General features: G+C 32.2%; 1 protein-coding gene across 1 annotated transcript in view; it reads left to right on the top strand.

The window, feature by feature from the left end:
* The window catches only part of LOC133195865 (carnitine O-palmitoyltransferase 2, mitochondrial-like), a 78,601-nt gene extending 65,575 nt beyond the window's left edge, over positions 1 to 13,026 (top strand). The window contains exons 7-15 of the mRNA XM_061331833.1: positions 3,455 to 3,559; positions 3,822 to 3,919; positions 4,399 to 4,545; positions 6,729 to 6,849; positions 9,068 to 9,258; positions 9,667 to 9,836; positions 9,940 to 10,171; positions 11,310 to 11,501; positions 11,868 to 13,026. Coding sequence (XP_061187817.1) covers positions 3,455 to 3,559; positions 3,822 to 3,919; positions 4,399 to 4,545; positions 6,729 to 6,849; positions 9,068 to 9,258; positions 9,667 to 9,836; positions 9,940 to 10,171; positions 11,310 to 11,501; positions 11,868 to 12,016 — 1,405 coding nt within the window. The 3' untranslated portion in view covers positions 12,017 to 13,026. The remainder of the gene's footprint in view (positions 1 to 3,454; positions 3,560 to 3,821; positions 3,920 to 4,398; positions 4,546 to 6,728; positions 6,850 to 9,067; positions 9,259 to 9,666; positions 9,837 to 9,939; positions 10,172 to 11,309; positions 11,502 to 11,867) is intronic.
* Positions 13,027 to 13,962: the final 936 nt, after the last annotated feature.

The raw sequence follows: 13,962 nt of genomic DNA, 5'->3' as shown, positions 1-13,962 counted from the left end.
GAAAACGAAAATTCCCAAACCTTTTTGCGCATCTAGATGAAATCACATTCCAAAAGATGATTTGGCTACTGCAAAAAATGTAAGAGGAGTTCTGGAAACCAGATTTCATAGAAATATCTTTTTTCGAACCAGGTTGAAAATTAATATTTTAAATCCGAGTTGCATGTCTACAGAACGGTAATAATCACATTCCAAACAATAAATTGGTTATTTCATAAACTTTATGATGAATTCTGACAACTAGGCTTTCATAGAAAAATGATGAATTCCACCCATTATTGGCCCACATGTCTGAAACAAAAACTGAAAATATATTGCACATCAATAGGCCATCACTAATCAAATTCGAAAAAGATGATTTTGCCACTGCATGAAATGTAAGAGGAGTTCTGGGAACATAGATTTTGTAGCATAGTCTTTTTTGACCTCCAGTTGGCCCATGCATAAGGTGAAAATTAAAAAGTTTGAAACCCTATTGCACATCTACAGGACCCACCAATCATATTCCAACAGATGATTTGGTTACTTTGTAGTTCTGGGAACAGGCCATGGACGTCACGGTGAAATAAGATTGTACAGGACACCACCAGTCATATTCCTAAAAATAATTCGGCCACTGCATAAAATATAAGAGGAGTTTAGGAAAGAAGAAAAAACGTTCTTTTTTTGACCCATTATCGACCCCAGGGTAAAAATAAGAATTTTGAAACTGTATTGCACTGTACAGAGCATCACTTATCATAGAACAAAAGCTGCATAAAATTTATGAGGAAATCTTGGAACCAGGTTTTCATAGCAAATTGTTTTTCGACCAACAATTGCCATGCTGAGTGGAAATAAAACGTCTAAACCTGATTGCACATCTTCAGGACACAACCTTTTATTATTTTTGCCTTCCCCAGGAAAATGAAAATTCCAAAATGTTTATTGTGCATCTACAAGACATCACCAATCATATTCTAAAAGGTGATTATTCTACTGAATAAACGTTAGAAGAGTTAAGGGAACCAGGTTTTATATAAGTATTAGGTCTTTTAAGTTGTGAAGTAAGAAGCTGATCCTTACGTCGCAAGTTCAAATCCCACTGCAGGACACTGGAGAATGGTCCTTCAGATGAGACTGTATAAACCGAGGTCCCATGTTGCAGAAGGTGCTGGCATGAGAAAGATCCCTGCTCAAAGGCCATAAGTGCTGAGTACAGGACTGGTGTAAATTTGCAGCCCTCCATCGGCAAGTGGTGGCGTCTCAATATGAGTGAAAAATTCTCGAAGGGATGTTAGACAAATACTCCCAGTATGAAAATGTAAATACCTTATTGCAAATCTACAGAATACCACTTATGATATTTCTGCAAGAGGAGGTTGAGGAAGAACACTGTGATGAAAGGATGAAGCAGGATAACACTATACCTGACCTTTCTTTAGAAAGTGCAGGGACATGTAAAGCTACTCATTCATAGAAATCTCTTATTTCAGCATAGAATGTAAAACTTTGTTCCTTGACAAATCAACAGTGTGATTTCAAAAAAAGTCATACCTGCATGTTGGTGTTTGTCTCTAAATATTCTCTCCATCATACATGTACCTTTGTATCTGATGAGGATCGAGTCACAAAAGTTGTCTATAATTTACATAGATTATACATGCATCAAATTGAGCATAAAATACTGAGATAAGGATGTGGCTATTGACCTTCTATCTTACCATTCATATACAAAATTCATTACCAGACTGAAATTATATAATTTAATAAAGCATAAATTCTTTTTAAAAGGAGTTTTAGAAAGAGGTATTTTGTGTGAAGAAGAAAAAAAGCATTTTGACTGAGCTTCCGTGACGGTATATATATTTTAAGCAAAATGAGCTGCATTTTCGAGAGTTTTATTTTGCTGTTAAAATTTGTTATTATGATAAATTTGTATGTAATTTAAAACTTTTAGATCAATTAGACAGAAATAAAGTATCAAATTGTTTCAGAATAAAGGATTCTGTACAATCAAAAATATAGTGTAACATAGGAAATCAATATTGTACAGGACGACAATAATGTAATTTTGCTTCAATCAAAGCTTATAAATAGTTCTTCCATCGCAAATATGAACATCAGATGTTTATAAACGTTCCTTTTTCTGTCATTGAAATTTTGCAACAAAAATTCTGACATCAAACTTGCAGCTCATATTGCTTTAACATGAATATACATGTATCAAATTGAGCTTAAAATTCCCAGATGAGCATGTGGACCTCTTAAATTAATTAACTTATTACCAGTCTGAAATAAAGAATATAATGAATCATAAATTGTGTATAAGTAGAAGTTTTGAAAAGGTTTTTATTAAAAAAAAAATGGACTGCATTTGGCATCATGGGTCAAAATGAAAATTCAGTAACCTTGTGTTGCACATCTACAAGGCACCACCGATAACATTAAAGATGATATAGCTACTGAGTTTTAAAAAAAGAGTCTTCGTACATGTTTTGTACAAAGAAAAACATCTTTTTTGACCCCAACTGACCGACCCCCAAGGTGAAAATGAAAAACCTTTTTGCATGTTTACAGCTCACACCATTCATATTCCAAAGATGATTGGCTACTTGGGTGCAAAAGGTTTTAAAATTTTCATTTTCAACCTAATGACCAAGTTAGGGTAGAAACACAATGTTTTTCTACAAAAACCATGTGTAAGAACTTGTTTTACAATTCTCAATTTATCTTTAGAAATAGGTATTATTGGCGGGGTCTGGTAGATGTGCAAAAGGGTTTCAGAGTCTTACTTTTTCATCCAGGGAGTCAACTGGGGTTGATTGACGTTTTTCTACAAGAATCACATTTCCAGAATTCCTTTTACAATAATCCAAGTAGTAAATTCATATTTCAGAATATGATTACTTTTCCTGTACATTTTGGAGTTTTCATGTTCATCTAGGATGGCAACTGGGGAAACAAAAAACATTTTTCTCTTTAAAAAAAAGAATGTTCCCAGAAATCCTCTAGCACTTTGTGCAGTAGCCAAATCAACTTTCAGAATTTGATTCATAGTGTCATATAGATGCGCAATAAGGTTACAGAATTTTAATGTTCATTAAGGAGGCCAATTGGGGGTGGATTTCTTTTTTCAAATCAAAACAATTTCTGCTTCCTTAAAATCTTTAAGTTTCAAACTATGTACATGTATTTACAGTATGAAATACTAAAATATTAGGAGGCACGTTCATATATGTATATTATGGAATAACTGTTGCTGCTACTTCACTTGTTACCCAGGGGCAAAGGATAATAATTTAAGTGGTTAACACATAAGTGTGGATATTCCTTCTTTTGACACTTTCTTTTCTTTGTAATTATAAATTAAAAGACAGGTTTACTTGGGGGAAAAATGTTTTAAAGTTTCTAAGAATAGTTTTTGAATTTTTTTTATAGTACTTAAAGAATCTGCTTTTTGTTCATGAAACAGGATGATTCCATCTCCTTTTGCCTTCTATGGAGCATACCTTTATAAAGCTTTTCCTTTAGACATGAGCCAGTATAAAAATTTGTTCAATTCAACTAGAGTTCCAAGGTAAATATTATGATTGTAGATTTTGTCATGCTATTAAGTATAGCAAACGTAAAAGAACAACTGAAATACTTTTGTAATTATGTATCATTAACATATAAATACAAGATTTTGCATTTAATATTGGTTTGTAGCATTTGATGAAAAAAGTTTTCTGTTAATATGTTTTGTACTGTTAATCATTATACAAATTCGGCAGGCATTCAAAATACAGCATTAAAATCAATTATGTACATTTTTAAGTATTTATTATTTTTTTTTACAGACCTGGAAAAGATGAATTGGTTGTGAACAAAGATGGAAGACATTTGCTGGTAATGAGAAATGGAAATTTCTATGTGTTTGATGTCCTTGATAGTGACGGTGAGAATACTATATCCAAAGAGGTTTGAGTTCCACATATTTAGGACTTTGCTAATGTGTGTTAGGAAAATTGATGTTGAAACACACCATCACATGATGGAATACGGTTTTTTCTTCAATAAAATACATTTCAAAAAAAAAAATAAATAAACATGCATGCTCAATTTGGTAAATATTTAGAAAAAATACCAGAGAAGACATTTTGCAGAAATTCGTACAACATTGTGTGTTGTTGTTTTTTTTTTTAATGTTTTTGTTTGATTTGTTTTTTCTTGGACATGGTAACATGTATTTCCATTGTTGGAATTTCTAATCAGAAAATCTCATTTTACTTAATATGGGATTTACATGAATATGCAAGTTCTATTTTTTTCTGCACAACAGTGCTTTTCAAAGATCTATTTTACCACAACAGCTTTAGAAATAAACTTCAGAGAAAAAAATGTATAGGTGATTAAAGTATTTATTTGATTTTAAAGGAAACATAATGGAGCCAGGAATAATAATGTCAAATATTCACCAAATCATGAAGGATCAAAGTCCACCATCTGCAGAGCCTGTAGCTGCTTTCACTGCAGAGGACAGGGATGTGTGGGCCTCATACAGGGAGAAACTTATTAGTCTGGGTAAGGGGGACTTTTATATAAAGTATGTAAATCATGAGATCCAGTTTTCAAGGCTCCTCTTCAGTATTTGTGTCGAAAAAAATATCGCATTTATGCAGTTTAGTTTAATTTGTTAATTTTTCTGTGAAAAGCTTAAACTGAACATGACTTGTTAAAAGGCATATGCCATATTAGTTTTCCTATCTCCGATAACAGCACTGAGGTATATACTTCACATTTGTTACATCTGATTGCATTCTTGACATGGGTACCTGCGTGGAATGGCTGACATAAGTTCGTGTTGATTATCTTATATTACCCTTGTTTACATTTTTTTGTTTTTGTTTGTACTGCACTGACCTGTGCAACTGATGCAAGTTTCTATGGTAACTTTTTATTCTGCCGTAGAAGAAGCACTCAGTTATTTTGTCGTTACCATGAGTTTTACAATAGCTATGTAGAATACGTCCATCAATTCCAATGAAAACTGATTACATTGAACCAGACCAAGTAGGACAGCTAAAATGCAGAGTAATGTGACAGACAAAGATCTGTGTCTTTTACAAATCATGTTCAGCTTGAATGTGCATACAGCAATTGCAGAGTTGTACTGAGCTTTGATATGATTTCTTTTGTTTTATGAATGACGTAATGCAAAGTAGATTATGCATATTTGAGAAATTTAGAAATACAGTTAAACTTTGATATTTTGAAGATCACTTTTTCGAATACACTGTACCATAAATATGTTGTAGTGAATTTTTAAGTTCCCAACCACTTTTTAGCTCACCTGAGCTGAAAGCTCAAGTGAGCTTTTCTGATCACATTTTGTCTGTAGTCCGTCTGTCCGTCCGTCTGTCTGTAAACTTTTCACATTTTCAACTTCTTCTCCAGAACCACTGGGCCAATTTCAACCAAACTTGCCACAAAGCATCCTTGGGTGAAGGGGATTCAAGTTTGTTCAAATGAAGGGCCACGCCCTCTTTCAAGGGGAGATAATAAAGAATTAGTGAAAAATTAATAGCATCTTTTAAAAATCTTCTCAAGAACCACAGAGCCAGGAAAGATGAAACTCATGTGGAAGCATCCTCAGGTAGTGTACATTCAAGTTTGTTCAAATCATGACCCCTGGGGGTAGGGCGGGGCCACAATGGCGGATCAAAGTTTTACATAGAAATATATAAGAAAAACCTTTAAAAATCTTCTTCTCAAGAACAGCAAAGCCATGATGAGTCATATATATATGGAAGCATCCTCAGATAGTGTAGATTCAAGTTTGTTCAAATCATGACCCCTGGGGGTAGGGCGGGGCTACAATGGAGGATCAAAGTTTTACATAGAAATATATAGGAAAAACCTTTAAAAATCTTCTTCTCAAGAACAGCAAAGCCATGATGAGTCATATTTATATGGAAGCATCCTCAGATATTGTGTATATTCAAGTTTGTTCAAATCATGACCCCTGGGGGTAGGGCGGGGCCACAATGGAGCATCAAAATTTTACATAGAAATATATAGGAAAAACCTTTAAAAATCTTCTTCTCAAGAACAGCAAAGCCATGATGAGTCATATTTATATGGAAGCATCTTCATATAGTGTAGATTCAAGTTTGTTCAAATCATGACCCCTGGGGGTAAAGGGGGGGCTACAATGGAGGATCAAAGTTTTACATAGAAATATATAGGAAAAACCTTTAAAAATCTTCTTCTCAAGAACAGCAAAGCCATGATGAGTCATATTTATATGGAAGCATCCTCAGATAGTGTAGATTCAAGTTTGTTCAATTGATGACCCCTTGGATAGGGAGAAGACACAATGGGGGATCAAATTTTTACAAAGGAATATATGGGAAATTTTTTTAAAAATCTTCTCAAGTACAACAAAGCCATTTGTTATATTGACATGGAAGCATCAACAGGTAGTTTTTCAAGCCCCCCCCCCCCCCCCGGTAATTTTTTCAATACTGAACTGATTTGTGCTTTTGCCTAGCCAATGTGCTCAGGTGAGCGATGTGGCCCATGGGCCTCTTGTTTATCTTATTTCAACTCCTAAGTCTCAGATCCTTTATATCTCAATATTTTTTTCTTGTCAAATATTGTTTTCGGAAGATACTTTATCAGTAGTTTATGGATTGAATGGAATTGTATCAAAGAACATCTTTTGTAAATGCAATGATGATTGAGAAAAAAAATTTCATTAAAAGGAAATGAAGAGACACTGAAGTTGATTGATTCTGCTGTGTTTGCTCTTTGTCTGGAGGATGGTAAACCAACAGACCCTAATGCCATCACCAGAATGTTTCTTCATGGAGAGGCAGGAAGAATGTAAGAGCATTTCTTGACCACACAATTTACACTTTTTCTGTAAGTTTGAAAAGATTGATATATGTTACATGTATATCAGTAAACAAATCAGAATTTGGTCCAGAATTATAATTCTTAAAACTTAAAATTGATGTAAAAACTAAAGTACAGTTTTATTATAGCTAGCTATTGGGTGAATTAAAAAATGACCAAACACATATTTATCAACCTGCACTAAAAATACAGATAATGGGAATAATTTTGTATACCTCAGCATATGTCTTTAAATAATGTCTAAATACCTGCCAAATATCCCATTGATATCTCAATTCACAAAAAAGTTATATACCCAAAAAATGATGCTAAAATGTCAGGATTGCTACACCTGTTTGTGACATGTTGAAAATTGAATATTTTTTTAAGATCTGTGAAATAAATAATAATGTTTTATGTTGGGAATAGACTTTCCTGATAATATTCAAAGTACTGAGCTTTGAATGTAGACTTTAGCAACTTTTGTTTGACCAAATTGTTGTCATGGCTGATGTTGAAAAAAATGTTATACCATGTCAGGAGTGCAACAGAAAAAATGAAGTGATGCCAAAAACATCGATTTTTAAAATCTGAAAGACCATTAAGTCAAAAAAGAATTTTCAGAGTGTAAAACAATAACTGATATACTATTTAAAACTTAAGAATGTTATATAAATCACAAGCAGCATTAAAGAGTGTCTGTGCATACCCAGTGATGTCAGGAGTGCAACATTTGATGTTTTGTTCCCCATCATGAATAAAAACTTATCAGAATATGGTTCTCTGGTTTTTATTTTGGAAAATAAAGACACCAAGAACATTTTTATCAAATAGATTTATCAATTTCAGGGTCTGTCTGTGTTTCAGATCTATATTTCTATGTCAGGAGTGCAACACATTTTTTAAAGTTTCAAGTTATATGATGAAAAGACTTTTATTCATGCTAAGAAATATTCTTTAATTAATAATGATCTATTTTAATAATTAGTACTATAAATTATTGACAGTCTTATTATTAAAATCATTCTCTTTTTCAATTTTATCAATTCGGGTTTGTTTTCATCCATTCTTTGATTTTTTTATGAATGTAAAAAATAAGCACATTGAAAAATTGTTATGAAATTCAAGTTTTTCCACCAGTTCAACTTAACCGAACAACAGAATAAGTTCTGATTAAGTTTTGCTTTATAGTTCTACTTTAAAGACTCCAATGCTCTTTGTCAGGAGTGCAACAAATATGTTAGAATTATTGCTGATCAAAAACGAATAAATGTAAAGAAAAAAATTGATGAGTAGAATGTTTATGGTGAACCTCAGTTGCTTACAGTGTATGTTCTGTGAAGGAAAATATACTATAAAATATATTTTATCTTCTAAATATATATATATTAATCTAGTTTTTTGACATAAATAGGGAATGTGATTCAAGATATAAAGCCAAGTTTAAATATTTTCATGTGATTCAATTATGAAGTATTGGACTTAATTTTGCACAAGTTCGTTACCACTTGATGTTGTCAACACTTTATGAATTTTTGTGTTCTATGGTTTTGATTTTTAATTTTACTGCAGTCAGAAGTGCAATAAAACGGTTTTAAAATTATTAGTGATCTTCATCTATCTTTACTAAAAAAATGTTTGGTACTATATGATGTTCAAAAGTAATTACAGACATTTTACAGTCAATTCAGAGAATAGTTTTCATTACTTAATGCATATTTTTAAATACAATCTGCAATGTTAATATATAACACATTGCATATAATCATGTTTTGAAGTCTTGAAAATATGATAAAAAATATCACAACAACGAAGTGATTTTCAAACTAAGAATGTGTAATTGTGCCTTATAATTTTTTAAAACAATTTCAAATGAAATACATATCACATGTCAGGAGTGCAGCACAATAATGTAAAATAGGGTCACTTCAAAATCTAGTTGTTTTTTTTTAAGAAAGTCTACATCGGGGTAGGTTGAGGGGTTGGGTCCTTTCCTCAACCACCTGTGATATTGAAATTGTTATAATAGGAAGTATATGAAATTTGCATGCTGAGGAAGAGTTATTGTGCATTTCTATGGCAGTTGTGGACTTATTTTAAGCATCCAGCCTTTAAAAGGTTTAAAAAGTGTTATTAATAAAGTTTATGTAAAGTAAAGTTCATAATATTAAGTGATGATGTTTTGCCTTTATTTAATCTTCATCAGTTGGTTTGATAAGAGTTTGTCCCTGATTATGACTGGTTCTGGTAACGCCTGTGTCAACTTTGAGCATGCTTGGGGGGATGGTGTGGCTGTGCTGCGATACTTTAATGAGGTTTTTGATGACTCAACAATGAAGTCTGTCGTACATCCCTCCACCTCTGTACAGGACAGTGCAACAAGTGTCAGGAAACTTGGTATGTATCAGCACGGTGCCTACAACGGGAGATAAATTGATCAGTTAATTATCAGGCAGTACTTGGAAATATAGATTGAAACAGAATATACAAAAAATTTTGAAATTGATAAAGGCAGTACTAAAAATGTTTGTTTGACAGAATTGAATGAATTAATGTCTTATACTTACAAATGTGTTAATGTCCAGTACTTGAAAATACGCAAATGCTCAGAATGATATAGTGGAAATTGCATGGTTATTGAATAGCATATATGCAGTATACTTGTATATTGGTGAATTAAGACATAGGTTAATGCATAAACCGTGTTTAATAATGGGACTACACATAGAAATTACTTAGAATTTGGTTAAACTAGGTTATATAGTAATAGGAATGTCATTTTTTTTTGTTCTATTCTTCACCTAGAATTTAAACTTGATCAAGAGATGAAAGATAACCTTCAGAAGTCTGTGAAAAAGTTCAATGCAACAATGCAGAGTTTGGATGTGGATCACTTAGAGTATTACAAATACACCAAGTCCTATGTGAAGAAAAGTGGAATGAGTCCAGATGCACTAATGCAACTTGCCATACAGGTAAAATGAAATGATTCTGTTGAACAGAAACTGTGCTTCCTGAGTTTATCTGGCATCATTAATTAAAATGTGTAAGAATGAGTTAATATGTTCTTTTGAGCAGATGGCCTACTACAGACAATATAAACAAACCGTGGCCACATATGAGTCCTGTAGCACTGCAGCCTTTAAGCATGGCAGAACTGAAACAATCCGTCCAGCCACTGCCGAGACCAAGAGAGCATGTGTTCTGTTTGTAGATGATAATCATCCTGAGCCATCTGTAGATGAACTCAAAAATGCCATGATGGCTTGCTCTAAAAAGCATGGCTCTCTTACCAGGAATGCTGCTATGGGTAATTGTCAGACTTTTGATAAATTCTGTTGAAATACTAGTATATGTATTATATCTGGACTTTTTGAAGAAGGTTTGTGCATACTGTGACTTTAAGCTATTTATAATAGTTCTTGTCTTTGAAACCCTTAGAGTTTGAAAGGTAATCAAAATATTCTTTTTGCTGATGGTTGGTCATATCATAAAAATGTGATGAATGATCTCAGAATTTCAAGTTTGCCTCCAGGGAAATGGAGAGCTTCAAAATTCAAAAACAGTGATTGGTCATATCATGTAGATATGCAATAGGCATTTGATTTCTGCCCAGGTCTCCTTCAGCTCTCAAATGATAGTCATCCTTGTGAGAAATTATAGGTCAATGGACCTTTGTCTATATTTTGAGTTAATGATTATGTTTTGGGATGTGTGAATCCATGAGCAGATTTGTATTATCAAATATATATATATATATATATATATATATATATATATATATATATATATATATATATATATATATAGATAGATAGATAGATAGATAGATAGATAGATAGATAGATAGATAGATAGATAGATACTTGGAAGATTAAAAGAATGGGCTTCGGAAGTTTGGATGTGGATTTTGTTTAGGATGATGCATTTTATGGAAATATGTTAACTTATTAAATTACTGTAAATCATACCTTGATTGTATTTTTAAGATATTGTATGTTGTGGATGCTGTATGAGATCTATATTTTCCAAAGGTTTGTTATTAAAGCAGCTACATTTGCAAGTGATTTAAGTCTAAACAATTGCTGAACATGATCAGATCTTACCACCCAAGAAAGTAAAAACATATTTTACATAATCTGAATTTCAATTTGATATCTTGTTTTGGTTGGCCAAAACTTCTACAATGGAGTTATTTTAACTACACAAAGCTACTCAAAATGCTGAAATTTGATTTATCAATTTTATGTGAATATTTCAGACAGCATCTAAAACATGTATACTTGGATGTATTAGGAAGGTTAGTCATTATTCGGCATAAAGACAAAGAAAAAGAAAAAAATGAAAGCATCTTGTATCTAGATTTTTATGCTTATTGTTACTTATCATCCCCTGAAATGTATGAAATACATGTGTAGTTGCCTATAAAGAATCTTTATGGTTGATAGGTAAGGGTTTTGACAGACACTTGTTTGGGTTGAAGACGCTTGCTGAGGAGGAAGATGGAAAACTTCCACAGATGTTCACAGACCCAAACTATCAGAAGATTAACCACATCATTTTATCTACATCCACAGTGTCTAGTCCAGCAATTCTAATTGGGGGGTTTGCACCAGTGACCCAAAATGGATATGGAGTTGGTATGTTTTATTAGAAGACATCAGTTGAAGAAAAGAAGTCTTGTTTTTTTGTGTTGACCATTTTTTGAATGATTAAAAGCGTAAAACCTGAATTGAGTGTACATTAAAAATTGCAAAGGCACATTAGTAATATATGTTGAAAGGGGATTGTAACAATTTCAGATAAGGGAGAAATAATGAGTAATAATTCATTTCTTTTTTACTTCATATCATCTATAAATGGTGTCAACACAAAATGTTTTTTTTTTTCTGTCTGCTAAGATTTATTCTACAAGCATGTTTTTATAGCACATTGTCCACTTTGATTAAATTTTCTCTTATTTTAACATTTACACCTAGTTTTCATTGACATGATTTTTGTTACAGGTTATTCTATAGAAGACAGTCGGATAGGATTTAATGTGACCAGCTATCCCCCTGCAACCAATGCCCCAGACTTCATAGAATGTGTCACCAAGTCTTTGGATGATATGTATGAAGTTCTAGAGGGTCGACATCCAAAAAGGTCCAAGTGATGTAATAAATACTGAAAGTAAAAAGCCTGTCTAACATATGCATCTTGATTTTTTGATGTATCATTATGATTGTATATGTGATATAACATACTCTTTCTTTCTGTAATTATTTGAATCCTGTCATTCCATAATTTTTAAAAGAATGATGTGTTAACTATTTAGTATCCTAGATGAACAAAAAACTTCAAACAATCGGAAATCTTATAAAGTGTGTACTGCATTAATATTATGAACCTGACTTTGTTATTATGTATTACATTATATTAAGACATCTTTTGCATTTTTCCAAGTTCCTTATAGCTTTTTTTCCAGCTTTTTTCCGGCTATAATTCTTGAAAGATATTTAAGAGGATAAGACATGCACCAATCCATTATCTTATTATATCTCAGGAAATCTGTCTTTTTTCAAGTGCTTTTCATATTACGTTACAGTAAATATATAATTTTATAGCATCAAAAACATTTGTGTTAAAATAGTGTGCTATATATGAAAGTGTCTTAAACTCTTAATGTTGTAAAAATCACTAAGATTCTGTAATGTTTCTGACAGAGTTATAACTTATAAGATCTGTCTAAATGGTGTGGCACATTAAAATATCGATGTTTTCGGGTGTTTTTTAAAGTTAAAAAGCTCTTATGATAATTGATGGTAAATACATGTATGATTTGCAGATATGTTTTACTCGAAAGTTTACATATCAGCTTTGGATCAGAACATAGCCATACTTCTGACCTAATGCAATAATGTATGTATAATAAGAATTACGATCGATGTGCACTTAGTTAATATGAAAGCATATTATTTTTGTACTGTGATATTGTAGCATTCAGACTTGTAGTATTAGTTTGATAAATTTTATTTTCAATTAGTTTAATGTATCTCACTGTTGAAAAATATGTTAGGCTACAATTCTATTGCAGTTTTAGAGGTGTAGCCAAATATTCCTAAATCTTTTTGCACAAGACTGGCTTTGTCATGTAGATGTATTGTACGTTGTTTTTTTTTTTTTTTGGGGGGGGGGGATTTTATTTTAGCACAATAGGTGGATTTGTAAAAGGTAGTTGTGAGGTTTTCAAAGTTTGTTCTGATGCAAAACAGAGATTAGCACAAAACTTGTCAAAAAATGTGCGCATGTACCTGATTTTTACAATAATATGGATACTGTCAAATTATCAAAACGTATATATTGCTCATTCCATTTTGAGGTGATCTTCCTTATGGTCATCTGCCTTTTTTGTGGGATATTCAAAAGACAAGTCATGAAAAACACGTGTGTTTATTTCAGGGAGTTGCTAGACCACAATTACTTATGGTTTTTGACACAACCTTCTTATCACTTGAATTTTATTTTTTGATATTTTCAGAAAAGTAAAACCTTTCTTATCACCAAACTTGGAATCTGCAGTAGTAACGAAAATAATAATAATAATAAAATAAAAGCTTTATTCGGTAAAGGCCATTTCTAAACTTGGTGTCATCATTTGTTTCTTGATATCACAGTATTGCATGTTATTCTGTCTTAGTCGAATAAATCCTCTTCTTTTTCAATATAACGTTATATTCAAAAGAATACCGGGATATTTTTGCCATTGTTATGTTACACACAAGAATTAAATACAATGTAAAAAATCTAGTTCAGAAAAGTAGCATGTAAAAAACAGGATGTGTTTGTGAAACACTGATGCCCCCGTATGGCAGCTTATGGCGAAGGTTAAAGTTTCTCAAATGCAAGTCAAACTTCAGGTCAAAAAATTAAAAATGTTGGTACCCAAAGAAAGGTCTTGTCTCAAGAAATATACTTGTGAAATATGAAAGGTATGGCACACCAAATTAACAAAAATGAGCTGAACATAGTTTCACATTGATAAACTAGCCTAAGATTTATCGACCGTAAACCATAGTTAACAATGTTAATCTATATTTCACATCTCTAAACCATAGTTCA

This window comes from Saccostrea echinata, unplaced genomic scaffold (assembly GCF_033153115.1).
Source record: "Saccostrea echinata isolate AGI-Se365-2 ecotype Australia unplaced genomic scaffold, CSIRO_AGI_Sech_v1 ptg000029l, whole genome shotgun sequence".
NCBI classification, from domain to species: domain Eukaryota; kingdom Metazoa; phylum Mollusca; class Bivalvia; order Ostreida; family Ostreidae; genus Saccostrea; species Saccostrea echinata.
This window is presented reverse-complemented; position numbering and strand designations above follow the sequence as displayed.